At 36.6% G+C, this 15,582-nt stretch overlaps 2 protein-coding genes across 3 annotated transcripts in view; both read right to left on the bottom strand.

Moving 5' to 3' along the window:
- The window catches only part of trappc9 (trafficking protein particle complex 9), a 356,386-nt gene extending 354,612 nt beyond the window's left edge, over positions 1-1,774 (bottom strand). For both annotated transcript variants that reach the window (XM_038302353.1, XM_038302354.1), the window contains exon 1: positions 1,691-1,774. The gene's annotated coding sequence lies outside the window, so the exon portion shown is untranslated. The remainder of the gene's footprint in view (positions 1-1,690) is intronic.
- A 4,732-nt stretch (positions 1,775-6,506) lies between these two features.
- sh3bgrl3 (SH3 domain binding glutamate-rich protein like 3) lies at positions 6,507-11,999 on the bottom strand. The gene is made up of 3 exons (XM_038302351.1): positions 11,847-11,999; positions 9,384-9,551; positions 6,507-7,028 (listed from the first exon to the last, which is right to left on the bottom strand). The coding sequence occupies exons 1-3, from the start codon at positions 11,889-11,891 to the stop codon at positions 6,963-6,965; spliced, it is 279 nt and encodes a 92-aa protein (XP_038158279.1). The 5' UTR covers positions 11,892-11,999; the 3' UTR covers positions 6,507-6,962.
- Positions 12,000-15,582: the final 3,583 nt, after the last annotated feature.

The raw sequence follows: 15,582 nt of genomic DNA, 5'->3' as shown, positions 1-15,582 counted from the left end.
CCTGTCTGCTTTTAAGGCTAGGCTTAAAACTTTCCTTTTTGATAAAGCTTATAGTTAGAGTGGCTCAGATTATCCTGAGCTATCTCTATAGTTATGCTGCTATAGGCTTAGACTGCTGGAGGACATAGAGATTTATTTTGTCATGTTGTATACATGAGTGTATACAAAAGGAAATTTAATTTAAAACAACTCTAGACAATTTCATTTTTAAAGTATAGCCTTGAAAACAGTAATAAATACATAAAAAATAGTAATATAAACATATGACTAGGGACCCCCATTTCATCATTCTGCTTCATTCTACTTCTATTCTCCTATTCTGCAGAATCTGTTAGTTCCATCTCTAACTTTATGCTCTCTCTGCTTTTTCTCATAGTAGCTTTACCTCGTCTGTTCCTGTTTGGCTGTGACTCCATCCTGGAGAGAAATATCAGCTGTGCTGTTGTCATTATTTGTTATAGATGTTGGAAATCGGCCTGTTTTCCAGTGTAGTCCTGTTTCTCTGACTGTGCCTGGCTGGATGTACTCTCTTCATACTGGCTCAGTTCTCGTCTGCCTGGCTGTGTGTTTCCTGGACCGGGCCGCCTTTTACAGCTGCTTTTTGTATCTCTGCTTCTGTCTCCTTGAACCCCAGTCGGCCTCAGCAGATGGCCGCTCACACTGAGTCTGGTTCTGCTGGAGGTTTCTTCCTGTTAAAAGGGAGTTTTTCCTCTCCACTGTCGCTACAAGCATGCTTAGTGTGAGGGACTGTATTTGAGTCAATGAGTCGATGCAATCAACAGGTTTTCCTTAGATAGAAAACTTTAAATCAAACTTAAACTTAAATCAATTTGACTGGATGATCTGGTGAACTGCAAAATGCCTTGAGATGACATGTGCTGTGAATTGGTGCTATATAAATAAACTGAATTAAAATTAATAAAAAATAACAGAGAAACTACCCAATATTGTACTCAATGGTGGCTCATAGATAAACTCTTGAGGTCTTTTGTTGACTAAACCTCCTAAAACTTTTTTACCCTGTGAAACATTTAAAGCTGCATTAAACAGACAATATATATCATGTTTGGTTTGGCTTCTTAGTATAAGTAATTCAGCATAGTTGATCTAATAAAGGATCAAAATCTTCTTCCCATTATTAATATTTAGCTCATTTTGTGGTTTCACAAATTCCAACTGTTTCAATTTACATTTTTATCATTCTAGTTAAGGTTTGACTAAATAGCCTAACTCATCTGACCCAGTGTCTATAAAACTAATAAAGCAGTGCTTTATTTGGGAGCTGAAATAGAGGATTTGCTCACAGTAAGGAAAACAAATTAAAATCAATCCTCTGTTGAATTAAACTGATGCTGCACCTGCTGCTGTCTTTGTAAACAATGTAAACAATGCAGCTTTGATCAGTCCGCAGTGAACTATCAGGGAATAAAACAATGGAAAATAATTTACCAGATATGTTATTTTATAAGCCATTTAATTATTTCCCCATACAGCTTTTCATTCAGTGCTATTCTGCTATAAATTACTACAAGTGTTAGCTAGCTTAGCTTAGCTGCATGATAAACAGACGCTGCTAACAGCTATCAAACAGCAGCGACACAGAGTTTAAAGCCAAAGACAGGTTAGCGAAGATTATCTTAGACACATTTAAGGTTTTAAATGAGTAACATTCATTTATAAGCATCGTTACCTCAGCTGTTGTCTGTCAAATCTTACAGCTTCCTTCTTCTAGAGCCACTTTACCAACATCCGGTCAGCCAGCAACTCAACTTCCGGACATATTTTCAAATTAAAAGCTCCAATCATGTTCGGGTTGTGTTAGAATTAGAAATGCCGCTTTAAATGATTAGTTTTTTATTTACCCTTTATGTCCAAGGGTGACTTCCATTCTTCAAAAAATTAAGTTTTAATTAGTGATGGGTCCAGCCACACCGAAGTGTCGGTGTCGAGCCCATAGTTCATCAGTTTCAGTTTAGTCTGTCCAATAGACTGCCTGTAGTGTCTTTAAAGATCCAGCAGGTGGCAGTATTCTGTGAAACAGTATCAAGTCAGCATCAATACAGTTTGGCTTCAAGATGCCTCATTAACCATCACTAGTTGTAACCATTAAAAACCTACTGAAACCTGCATTTGTTGTTTTAAAACTATTAGTTGAGTCTTTATCATTTTTGTCCAATAGTCATTTTGGAAGATACAGAGTCCAACATACAAATCTGGACCCTCAGGTTGCAAACACCTGAGATGAACTGGTCTTAAGCATATTAAGCTTCTTAACGATGTCACAGTCAATGTTTTGGAGCGACCATTGCTTAGCCCTGATTGAAAAGATGCTACCAATCAAAGCTGCCAATAAACCTGAGAAAGATGCATCAATTTTCAAGTAAGGAGACCGAGGACATTTGCTTTAAATAATTTTCCTCTAACCACAAACACACTACAGAAGGGGCCTTCAACGTTTTCCAGGCCAAGGATCCCCAAACTGATGGTGAAGCGGAGCGTGATCCCTTAATATATATTGTATGAAATAGTGTTATATCAAACTGGTCTTACAGTCACTCTATTGCAGATGGAGTAATGTAACGAAAGTAATTTCTCCCTGGGATTATTAAAGTATTTCTGATTCTGATTCCTGGTTGATAGGACAGGTGTTGTGAATGAAACGGTGCCCAGCTTGAAAGAGCTCCTGTGTGTCGCTGAATGTGAGCATTGATGACTGAAAGACATCTTCTGCCTCCATCTATCTGTTTACTACAGTGTGTTGAATTCATGTTAATCTGGATTTAAAGACTTTTCAATTAGTGGGGGAAAAAGCAGGGGGGAATATGAAAAAAAAAGTCTAACCAACCAAAACTTTTGCAGCCCCCATGCAGCACTGCCATGGACCCCCTGTTGAAGACCTCTGCATTACACTGATGGCGACTGATTGTGCACAGCCTCACACCCTAGGACAGAAGATCCTTTCAAAATCATCCATATTTATCTTCTCATGTGGCGTTTCTGTCATGCGGTCCAGACAGTTTGTATGATTCTATTACAGCTAAATTAGATTGAATCATTTAGTTTACTTCAAAGTCACATGGTCAGCATGACTTGAAAGCAAGGGCATAGCTTTGATATCATCTTTGGTAGGGACACTATTGGTCTTCAGTTTCCTTGGTCTGATGTTATTGGTCCTTTGCAAAAATATGCAAGATATTTTTTTTATGCTTGACATGAGCATCATGGCACATTTCATTTAAAGAGAAAAGCAGCATTTCTTGCTACATTTATACAAAATGTATAAGAACTATACACACTAGATGCTGTTTAACAATGTTTGAAGCATCACTGGCTCTTATGCATGTGAGGGGTTTCAGTTCAACTCAACAGTGACTAAGACAGTAGGTCAATATGTGTTTATTTAACCAAACATAGCCTAAATATGTCTGTTATATGTGGATTTATCCTGCGTTTCCTTTTGAAGATATAGAATTGTGCAGAAGTAAACAGAGGTAAACCCCACTGTTATTTTTTTTATCTAATATGCTCTCTATATAATGCAAAATAATACATTCAAGGGATGGCGAATAAATGTATTGTATTTACATTTGCACTGAAACTATAAGAGGAACTGACACTGAGCATTTAAAATATTAACTTCACTATACAATTTGTACATCTGGGCTGTTGTAACTCTGTGTCGCCCATTTCATGTATTTTATCTACGGCTGAAAACATCTATCGGATTAATTGATTATTTATATAATCATCAACTAATTTAGTAATTGATTAATCGTTAACTGGAGTATAGAGACTCTAAAACATGACTTTAGCTGACAGAACGACCCACTTAGAGCAGGTATATTATATTATATATCATTGTGATTATAAAATATATAAACATTTTGCATTTAAGATAAAAAAAAAATGTTTTTCTCTGTCATAAAAGATCTTCTTTAGGGAACCTTTGGCTATCCGATTATTAATTTAAAAAAAGTAATTGACAGATTAATCAATTTGCAAAATAATCGTTAGTTGCAGCCCTAATTTTATGGAAACATTCCAAACAAATTTCTTACATAATACATCTGAAGTGGAGATAACAGCAAAACAAACAAACATGTTAATCAGGCAAACTATAGTAAAATTAATGCGGCATCATTTGTGAGCCCCAGCAGAGATCACAGGATCAATGATTTAACTAAATGAAACTCTCACCTGAAGCCACTTCTCTGTCTACCTGTGCTGCAACATAATCACTCATTGTTCGAGTTCCCTAAATTCAGCCATATCAAATACAAAATGATATTTATATTGTATATAAATAATCTGTGATTAAAATCGTTTAGACATCACCTGAACCAAATCAAAATACTCTCTCTTGCTTCTTTACAGAAGGACAATCAGCAACGTATAGACGATATTTAGTTTTTCAATTGGGACTAGTTTCGTACCCTAATATTAATTGTAGTAACAGTGGTATTCTAGCGTCAATTTTCTTTTTATTATGCGCCCCCAAGCGCGAATAACACATGGACAAGAAAACAAACAATCAGAAAGAGAGAAGGCGGAAATTAAGGGAGTAAAATCAGAGTGGAGTTAAATAGCATTTAAGTGTGCTGCGCTGGGGTGGGGGGGGGTTCTATTCAACAGACCCAAAATGATGGCCGCTCACACTGAGCCTGGTTCTGCTGGAGGTTTTTTCCTGTTAAAAGGGAGTTATTCCTCTCTACTGTCGCTACAAGCATGCTTAGTGTGAGGGATTGCCTTCAAGTCAATGAGTCGATGCAATCAACTGGTTTTCGTTAGATAGAAAACTTTAATCTGACTGTATGATCTGGTGAACTGTAAAGTGCCTTGAAATGATATGTGTTGTGAATTGGCGCTATAGAAATAAACTGAATTTAATATTTAACAAAATATATTCATGTCACGTTTTTGTTTTCATAAACTACCTATAAAAAGCACCTCTGAATTAGATCTTTGTCCCAGATGTTTCGAATAAACAGCTTTAAATAAATACAAGATCAGGTATAAAATTTATCCTACCGGCATTCAGAAATGTTTCATTATATTGCAATATAAATCATCTTAATACGACAAAGACTCGTCTCTTTTTATAAAAAGAAGAGTGTGAAGGAGATGGTTGTTGTCTGCCAAAATGGCAGACGACAAGGTGTTGTAACCGTCCCCAGTCCTTTAGCGACAGAAATTAACTTTTCCATAATTTTGAGTCTGGACTGGAAAAAAAACCTGCCAGCTTTAGTTCATGTCAGAAGAAAAGGCAACTTTATAGAGTTGACAAGAAGTCTCACCTTCAGAATTTGCTCACTGAAACTAAATTTATGATGTTCTAATTTAATCAACGGTCCAAACAAACCCAAACAATTAAAAGAACCAACGCTCTGTGGAGCCAAATAAATGACCCAAAAAGTTTTTTTTAACTTCTTTATTTTCAACCCATAAATCATTTCTCACAATCTTCTCGGAAGACAACCACTTTTTAGTCCCTATTTTCAACAGTTTTCTTTTGTTTTTGGCCAAGGGGAATTGGTCCAAAAGTAACACAGAGTGGAATGTCTAAGGAATGATTCATGGTGAACGTACATCAACGGCAGGCATACATCCACAAACAATGCACAGAAATCACAGGAGACATGTTTGCAGAAGGAATGGAGGGGGGGGGGGGGGGGGTGCAAACAGGCGGAGGAACCGCTAAACATGGAAATGGTTAGTTATACTTCAACCGAGGTCGATTTGTGGAATGTGCTGAGAAAGTTGGTGAAAGTTTCCCAAAGTTTAAGACTGAGTTGTGTCAAACACTCCGTCATTGTTCACCATTTTAAGTAGCAGCTATGAGGTTAAAGGAGCGGGTAGGAAACACGCTAACACTGCAGACTTTAGAGAGCTGATCTATTGGCACTACGGCTCTGAGATGGAGGCAAATTTTAAGCAGCCTTCTTTCCAGGTGTTGGCTTTTAAAGGACCAAAACAAACCTTTGGAACCAGTTAGGATCCCGTGTTCCGTCAGACCAGCATAACCACAGCCAGTACGCATGAGCCAAACGTCAGATTTCAGTTTATCCCTTTAGTTTTGTATAAAAAATAGACTTTAAACTACCTCGACAGGTGTGTCAAGTACAAAAACAACAATTTAAACTCAGATCGCCTTACGCTTCAAAAAACACCAAAAACTACGTAATTTAATTGTTTTTTTGTCCATGACTAGGGAATACACACCCCTTGAGGTAGTTTAAAGTGTATTTTTCATATAAACCTAAAGGAATAACTCAAATCTGACGTCTTGCGCATGCGTATTGACTATAGGTATGCTGCTATGACAGAACGCAGGCATTTTACTTTAATGGAAAACTAAACAGAATCCGTTTTGAATAGAAATCAGAAGATGCTGATTCGTTTGACCGTTTCTTTGGTTGGTTGTGTAAGTTGAAGCAGATTGGTCCAAACAAATGCTACATTATTGTAATGTAAAAAGAAAAACCGACATGTACATGTGACTCATTTTGGATCAGTAACAGACTTTATCAAACTTTAAGAGTTTAAACTTTGAGGGCTTGTGTTCCTTCAGTGGATCATGGTGTAGAAATGATGAAATACTGATTAAGGCGGTTAACTCATAATGATGATGATGATGGTTAGAAACAGAAAGCTTCCGAGTTGATTCTTATCATCCAGTGGATTAGTTTAATCTCCAGCCATCCAGCAGCCATGGCTAAGATTAGTTTAACCTCATTGATTCCTGCTGGATTTGGAGCTGCTTCATAACTTTTAGTCTAACAGGTGTAAGGATCTAAAAAAAAATAGATTAAGACTTATTTTCAGTAAAGAGGGGAATGTTTTTCTTTAGATTGATTCAAGATATTTGGCATTCTTCTTGATGGCGTAGAGAGGGTGCAGACGCTGTCAGTGACGGGGCTCCGGGTGGAGGGAGGAGGGGGTCGGCTTTAGAAGGAGCGCCGTCCTCATGCCAGTTTCAGGAACTGTTCCACTGTATCTGCTTCCACTGCCTCTGAAAACATCTCATAGTTCTGTGGAGAAAGAAGAAATCGTCTCAAAAAGGTGAATCAGAAACTTGAAACGCCTGAAGAGTCGACTCTGAATTAGTTTTCCAATGATTGATAAACAACAGATCTGGTAACAGGTGAAAAGACTTTCTTTAAAGTGTTGATGACACAACATTGACATTTTCTAGTATTTTTTTTAGACTAAAACATTAACAATGATTAATTGCCGAGATCAAATCCAGCGGCTGCGTCCTCTGAAGACCAGATCTGTCGGTCGATTATGATGTAGCACGGCGCCGAGGCCTGTTTGGATTGGAAGTCTGCTTGTGATGCGACCGATAAATGCGGCCTGGTTTTTGTCTGTTTTGAAGGACGGCTCGGGTGTATCCTACGTAGCCTTGGGTATCCCATGATTCATTGCGAGTCCAAGCAAACCAGCTGCTCTGTGCTCAGAGGAAAAAGGTCAATGGCGCCGAACAGTGGTGAATATTGGAAGTGCAGTTTACTATAGTAAAGTGTGTGAATAATTCCATCGGAAATCAATGAAAATAGTTGTTGTAAAAGGTTATCGACTCAGATATGTGGCTGCAATGTTTGGTTTATTGAAAGGTTTTATCTGTGTAAATGGGTTTGCCTAACATTTAAGCTCAGATTCTCTGGAGTGTGGCGACTATAAATCTGATATCTGAGACGACGGTACTGCTGATAAAACTCCTTGAAAATGTTATTAGCACTCAGAACAGTAATGAGAAGAACAGCCTGCATTCTGTGTCAATTTTCCTGGACTCAGTACAGGTAGACCGGGTCATCGGAGGATGGAGCCGCTGAAATCTGCTTCTGTCTCCTTGAACCCCAGTGGGCCTCAGCAAATGGCCGCTCACACTGAGCCTGGTTCTGCTGGAGGTTTCTTCCTGTTAAAAGGGAATTTTTCCTCTCCACTGTCGCTACAAGCATGCTTAGTGTGAGGGATTGTATTTGAGTCAATGAGTCGATGCAATCAACTGGTTTTCCTTAGATAGAAAACTTTTTATCAATTTGACTGGATCATCTGGTTGAACTGTAAAGTGCCTTGAGATGACATGTGAATTTGGCGCTATATAAATAAACTGAATTGAATTGTTTAGAATAATTTCAAGGGCGCCTGCATTAAATAGTTTTAATCAAAACACCTCAACCATTCAGAGGACTCTAGCGCCGCTCAGTGACTGGGTGATGTATACGGTGGAAGGACTGAGCTGAAACAATGGTTTTGTTACAGACAGCTGCTGTTTTCATGGTTTTTAGCTTCTGTCATACTGAATTCAGAGGCTAACTTCATGATAATAGCATGGCTCTGTTCTTGTTCATTTAAAGTATAATATACACATTTATTCTTTATAAACTAATTACTGGTTATGCGATCTGTACCACATGCATAGTAAACCTTGTTTCACAGTTTTGTGTTTTTTACCGGGGCTGCTAATGTCAAATTAACGTCATCCTCTGGCTCAGAGTCTGACTCTGTACGCTAGAGGTAAGGTGTGGGCCTCCATGTTTCACAGCATCACTACCCTCTACTGATGGATCAGCCATGCAAACCAATCCCAGAGATTCTAGAAAAATCTGTTTTCCATCCATCTCCATTATAGAATGTTGAGCTAGCTCCAAAAGATCCCCACGCAGAGATGGTTTGTATTAGCTATAAATTGAAATGCTGCTGTGGCGCTGCCAAATGTTGGATATTTGTATTAAAATTAAGCTTGATTTGTCCTGCTGCATGATTTTAATGCAAAATGACATTAAATAAATATTGCGTCAACAACGCAAACTTATGCAATCGGGTTATTGCAGAAATGATATTTTTTCCTTTTGCTTTTATGGTCAAAAGAATTTTATAATAAATCAGAAATTTAATAAGGTTTATGGTTATGATGAAATGGTTATTCGATTAAAGCTGTTATGTTTTGACTTTTTAAATAAAAAAAATTATTTTTATCCATTTTAAAATCTAAAGTGTTTTTTGAAGCAGAGAACAACAATCTTTAAGTTTGGTATATAAATACCTGAACTGACCTATTTTCTTCTTCTTTCTTTTTCTATGACTTAATGAGAGCAGTGGGCTTTAGGCTGACCTGCAAGGCTTTAATTCAGCATATTCTAAAAAATGTCTTCATTCCTTTGTGTTATAGAAAGATTCTGTTGATTGAGGAGTAAACTCTGGTTTTAAGAAAATTGTCCTTAATTGATTAATCAGTCGATCAAAAAGAACAATCAACTTTAGATTAGTTTATTATTTGATAACTAGTCTAATTTACAAAACAGTTTTGTTATAAACAGTCTGAGGATTTAATTAGAACAGACTGAAAACAGAAAGTGTTTCTTTTATATTTGTTTCCTCACCCCACAATACTGGTCCTCATTGAAAAACTGAGGCGGGGCTGCGGTGGAGTCGCCCGCTTTGCTTCTCATTTCCTCCCGTAGCTCACCGCCCACAGAGATGTCGATCAGCTCGTACTTAATGCTTTTGCTGTCCAGAATCCGGAGGACCTCGGCTTGTTGAGACTTCACCTGAAAAACACAAGGTCTCAGTCAGACACAGCGTCTGGTTCCCATCGGCTATCAGCAGTCGTCCTGCTTTAAAAATACCTCAAATATCATCAAAGGTTTCTATCATTCCCCCCTACGAAGGTTAAAAATCACATCAGCATTGCTTTAAGTTTACCTACTAAACCTGCAGGCTGTGAAAAGTCAGCAAATTGTGAGTTTTTACAGCTTTATTGTCAAAAAAGTCACAGAAACCAACAATGCAGTTAATTTAAAGTCAATTCTAAAAGAAATATTTAAACTATAAAATGAACTAAAACGTTTCATCTAAATGAAAACAAGCCAATTTGAAAGTACGGTAAAATGATCCAAATGTAGCTGATTTGCTCCCATTAATGATCTGCTGTCAATCTGTGGGGACAAAGGAAGTCGACTTTTCAAACAATGTGACCACACCTCAAAAAAAAAAAGGAAAAACAACTGAACCATAAAACAGATTCTTTCAGGCCAGAGTTACTTCCTGAAACAGGACAGAAAAAAGCGGAACCGTCTGTCACTTGTTCCAGGAAGTCCCCAAATCGACTCTGATAATGAACAATCCTCTAGTTTCTAGATGAGGAACAACACAGGGTTTGGTTTTTTTTTAAGTTCTGCTACTAAAGTAAGTAGACCCAGAAAAGCAGCAACTTCTAGAAACAACAGGAAGCTCGAACACTAGAGGGTTAAAAAGTAATGAGCTCCTAATAGATACCAGATGGAGGAGAGTCTAAAAGCTGCGAGTCCTTTTATGAAGCTGCTGCACAAGAAGAGACTCACTTCATACCAGTGATGTTCACTAATGACCAAATAATCCAAAACACCTGACAAAAGAAACACCTGACAAGACGTCAGAGAAAACATCCAGAATTAAAGACATTTTTTACATGAAACATAACAGATTAGTTATTTATTATTAGCAGTAGCTTAAAACCCCATAATAACTTTCTATTTTCATCTCTTAATGTCAATTTGATGCGTTTCTACACAAGAAAAGAGAGAAATTAATGTGAAGTAATTACAGTTGGGTGTGAATCGTGCTCACGACAGGAAGTGGGTATGAAGTAAAGGTTCCCCGCAGTGTTTACCCCCGTTTTTTTGCAAATAAAAGCAGGTTTTTGTAATTAAACCCTTTTAAATGCTTAAGATCAGGAAAAAATTATCAAATCCTCTCATTAGTTTATATTGATGCATTCAATATCCAGAGACCAACATTGTCTCAAATCGTGCTGCTTAAGGTGGTTGCATGTTGGAGTAGCTTTATATCCAAACTGCAACAATATTTAAGTTCCCTTTTGATTAATAAAGTATTACTTCATGGTGATTTAATTCAATATCAATATATTGATATCAATATCATTAATTCAGTATCAAAGGCAGCAATATTTCATTTCCTTCAGCAAAGAGAAAATCCAAATTTAAACTGGAATCCTGCTAAAAATGCTTGACCTTCCCAAAAATGATGACGCCCTGGGTGGAAAGCCATGTAACATTTATTGTTAGTATTATAAGTGAGTGTACAGAAAATAAAACATTTTTTCAATATTTTATTCCAGGGTTTTTCTTTGAAAGCAATATCTTGGCATGTTGAGCCCTTTTTTTGACCCGTTCACATCTAGTGTGAGCATCCCTTGCAGATTCCCATTGCCCAAATTAAAAAATTTAATTTTATGCAACTTAACTGCTAAAACATAAAACCCAAGAATAAAATACTCCAACTTTTTGTTACAAAGCAAACCACGGCTTAATTCGGCTATCATCTATAAATCATAACTGATTGTATCAGCAGCTAAACATCCTTTTTAGTGTCGTCCAGTTTAGCTAGAAAGAGGGCTTAAAGTGACTGTTTTATGCATGAGGTTTGGCGGGAGGTCCCAGCCTGCAGAAAACAAGTCGATTAATGTGTCGAGTTTGGCTAAACTGGAAGATTATTTGGATTTAGGATTATTTGGAAGAGAATGGATGAAATAAAGCTAGTTTATTTGTCCAGTGGAGAAACAAACGGAGCTCCAGCAGTTCAGGTAAAAAGAGAGACACCTGCCTCAGGTCGCCATTACCTTCACACTTATGTTTTAGGATGATTTTAAGAGCAGAGAAAGTTTCACAAAGCTAGAATATTTAAATAAATGATAGCAGCAACGTTGATCCCGCAGAGGCCCGCTCCAGTTAGTCAGGAGGAAGCAGATAAGGTGCTGGGTGTGTCTGTTCATTATTAGCAGATCCATCGGAGCTTAAAGTCCGCTTTTAGCGGGAGGCCAGGACGCCTCGGCCCGCTTGACTTACCGTCCGTGAAGCGGTGACCGTGGTGTAGTAAACTTTGACCCCCATCTCTGCAGGTTCAGGCTCTCTTTGTAAATCCGCCGCTGGAAAGTAGCTCCACTCGAGAGCGTCAAGTTCAACAGCTGGAGATTCAACCGGAAAACAAAGGTTTCTTTCAAAATAAAAGTTCAGTTGGGGTTTTAAAAAAAAACCAGACAGCATCCTGTATGGAAATCCAAACATGCCACAAGCAAAATAATAGAATTCTTAATAGAATAGTTATAATACATTAAAACTAAGTTACTAATTCACAATTAAGGGATTGTACAATGGAATCCGCTTATACTGGTCATGGATATAATCATCAAACGCTTATATAGATCAAAAGACTTGGGACAGAATAATTTTTATACAAAAGCTGTTTAAAAAATGTATTTATAATAATCAAGAAATGCACTTATAGTGTTCATTTTTGGCCATTTTATGAATGTAAACAAGTGCAAAGGTAATTTTAAAATTATGTGTAGCCTAGTAATTTAATTTTTTTTACTCCAATGATTCCTCTGAGGTACAAGAGGGATTTGCTGCGGGTACCAGTGCTGCGCACAGCGAGGAGGAGGAGGAGGATGGAGAAGAAGAGACTGCTGTCCCTTCCAGAGCTGACATGAGGAATGCAGTTTGCATTTTAAAGACTGGTCTCCTACATGTTGGTTTAAAAAACTTTTACCTTTTAAGTTGTTTTGAAAAAGAAATGAACTTGGTGTTGGACAACCCTCTGATTTGTTAATGCGACGCAGCAGAACACAAAACAGACGTAGGCTAGCTTTAATTTTCTGTAGCCTATGCAGTTATCTTCTGTGTTGCTGTTCTATGAAACCGTTTGTTTGTTTCAAACTTTATTTTCAGACATGTAAAAAAAAAATACACTGGTTGCACAGCAGATGGACGCACAGTATAAGTTACACAGACCTACTGTAGGCTATCATAGTTATGTTTCCACACTGCACAGTACTGTGCTGTGATTATGCTTTTATTTCAAACTTTATTTTTAGACTTGTTAAAAAAATGCACTGGCGGCACAGCAGAGCCGACGCACAGCACATAATAAGTTACATGGACAACAAGAGTTATGTCTGTGCACAGCACTGTAATTAAACTTGCATGGTACTGTAATAAAATTCATAAAATGCAGAAGCTATCCGTTTCATTTCATTTTTCTCATTGAAAAACCATACAATTGGCATTTAGATGATGTTCTGCATAAAAAGTAAGTGAAATAACGGTAAATTCGGTTTTACTAATATAGTGTTCAAATTGGCTCTGCACCAACATGACCTCTATAAGCGGATTCCACTATACATTCAAACTGGGATTTGAAGTCATTGAATATTTATCAGTTGAAACTAAATATTTTTTTCTATTAATAACTGCAGAGTATTTTTATTTTTTTTCTTTCTGAGATGTTTCTTTTTCCTAGTGGTTCAAAACGCGTCATGAAGCCTTTTGAAAAATTGGCAAACTATTGTTTCCATACTGTGTCACTGAATACTGACACCTGCTGGACATTTAAAGACACTACAGGCAGCCTCTGATGGACTAAACTGACCCTGATTTGATGGCCTATATTAAAATCATATTTAAAACCATTGTTTGCTTTGATGTGTTATTTTATATTTTCATTTAAATTGGAAAATATGTTTCAAATTTTGAGATAGATTTTTAGACAAGCCTTACATTTGAACCAATAAAAGGAATATTTAAATGAGTGTGTGGGACTAAGATTTATTTATTTAACAGCAAACCAAGGGACACAGCAAGAACATTAAATCAAATATGAGATGAGAATGATCCTGCTCAGTTAGAACCTTTCTTTTCCCTTGAGGATGATCCTTTTTTCTTGATTAATTGATGATCAGATGATTTTTTTTTTTTTGGCAGATTTGTTGTGTTGACAGAAGCGCTTATAAAGACAGTTTAGTGTCAGATCGAAACAGCTCCTGTATCGGCCACGTGACTTTCTTGAAACAATTTTATGCCTCAAATTTTTCCTCTTCTTTACAGCTTAACTTCTTTCATATTATTTAGTCTTGAATTCACCTGTGGAATTTCCTTTATCTGCTATGTTTTTCTGCTGTAAAACCAACATTATGGAGGAGCAGGAGTCACTAAAAAAGGAAAACAGAAATTTCTAATTTAACATTTAAACAAGATCATTAAAAATGTAACATTATAAATGTAATTATTAAATTGTATTATTAATCCATTATTAAATACAGCAATATCAAAATGTGTTTCCATATCCCATTTCTAAATAGAGATTTATTTCCAAAAGTCAATGCAAAATCTCAGCACACCTAAAGGCACAGGTGCATAGGAAGAGGGCGTGGCCTAAGACTTGTCCACAGTTTAAAAAAAAACTTCCAGCACACTGTATCTCTCTACAAGGATTTATTAATATAACCTATATGAGTCGTAGATGTCTTTAAGGTTCTCTAAAAATGATCATATCTTCATCTCACCATCTTTCTCTGTCAAATTAAACCTTCTGGATCATTTCTCATATCTAGGAAATTTCTCTGGTGTTTTTCTCTTTTAATTTGGTGATTCTGATCTTCATCCCATCCTTTCTCTAATATTCCAACCATCTCTCATCTCAAATAGTCTCAGATAGCACTCTCTAAAATTAAATCCTAATCCACTGTTTTCACCACTAGGAATAATATTCACAAGCATTAGTTGTTTATATATAATTTATTATGTTAATATGGTCCTAGTTATGAATGTCACTAGTTATTTTCCACCCCTGCTGCTATTTTACTAAAAGAATTTCAATTAATCAACCCAAGTAGATTAATAACTTTACAGAGTATATCAGTTAATAAGAGGAGTATCATATAAAAACAAAATGAGGACAGAATAGTAGGAAAGGTGAGATGAGGGAATAAAAAAAGACGCTTTATTTGATCAAAATGACGGAAATCGTTGCAATTTTTGCAATTGTGCAGGCCCTGCCATAGCAAACAGTAAAGGTGTGTTTGCAGCTGTTATACAACAAGCTGGTTTATCAGGTTTGAGTAACATCTAAGAACAAATAGTGACGGGCTGATATTTACTCTAAACTACGGAAGCCCAAAGAGAGCATTAGGGATAAAGCACAGATTGTTGAAAAACTATTTATAGAAGGAAAACTGGAGTTAGTTGTTAAAATCAGGTTATTTCCCAAGTCTAAATCATGCCGACCTTTAGAATCTGGTTAAGCTGCAAAGCAGCTCCACTTCAGAGCGGTCATAAAGACATTTGCACTGTTTGGTTTTTCCTCTGGCTCCTTATGCTGCAGACCCTCATGACAAAGAATTCATGATGTCTTATAACCATCAAATAATTCACAGTTAAATTCAAGTATTTCTTTCACTATAAATTAAATTTATCAAACATCTAACAGTTTATCTAATATGTTTTTATTTGAAATAATGAATTGCAAATATTTGCTTAAACATTTAGTGTTGGACAGCTTGACAGTTTCTTTCCTATTTAAATTGTTAAGGCACAACTCTCTCACACGGTGGGAAAGTTCGTGGCGCTGCAGCAGATTTTTAAAGAGGTTAGAGATTCATAGACATCATAGTAATATCTTTGTTGTGTTATTTAATAAATCTAGCTTCAGTGTAAAAGAATAGAGCTAAGAATTAAATAAAGTTTCTAGGATTTTCAAAGCATTCAAATGTCCTTATTCATAAAAAAAAAAGAAACTAACTAAACT

Source organism: Cyprinodon tularosa, unplaced genomic scaffold, assembly GCF_016077235.1.
Source record: "Cyprinodon tularosa strain WSP-4 unplaced genomic scaffold, ASM1607723v1 ctg489, whole genome shotgun sequence".
Taxonomy (NCBI): domain Eukaryota; kingdom Metazoa; phylum Chordata; class Actinopteri; order Cyprinodontiformes; family Cyprinodontidae; genus Cyprinodon; species Cyprinodon tularosa.
This window is presented reverse-complemented; position numbering and strand designations above follow the sequence as displayed.

Bases quoted from the DNA above. Each gene is read 5' to 3' on its own strand.
- sh3bgrl3 (XM_038302351.1), bottom strand. From the start codon at position 11,891: ATGGGGGTCAAAGTTTACTACACCACGGTCACCGCTTCACGGACG. The intron at 9,552-11,846 runs GTAAGTCAAGCG...TGTGTTTTTCAG, and splicing joins CGGTCACCGCTTCACGGACG to GTGAAGTCTCAACAAGCCGA. The intron at 7,029-9,383 runs GTGAGGAAACAA...CTTTCTCCACAG, and splicing joins ATGAGGACCAGTATTGTGGG to AACTATGAGATGTTTTCAGA.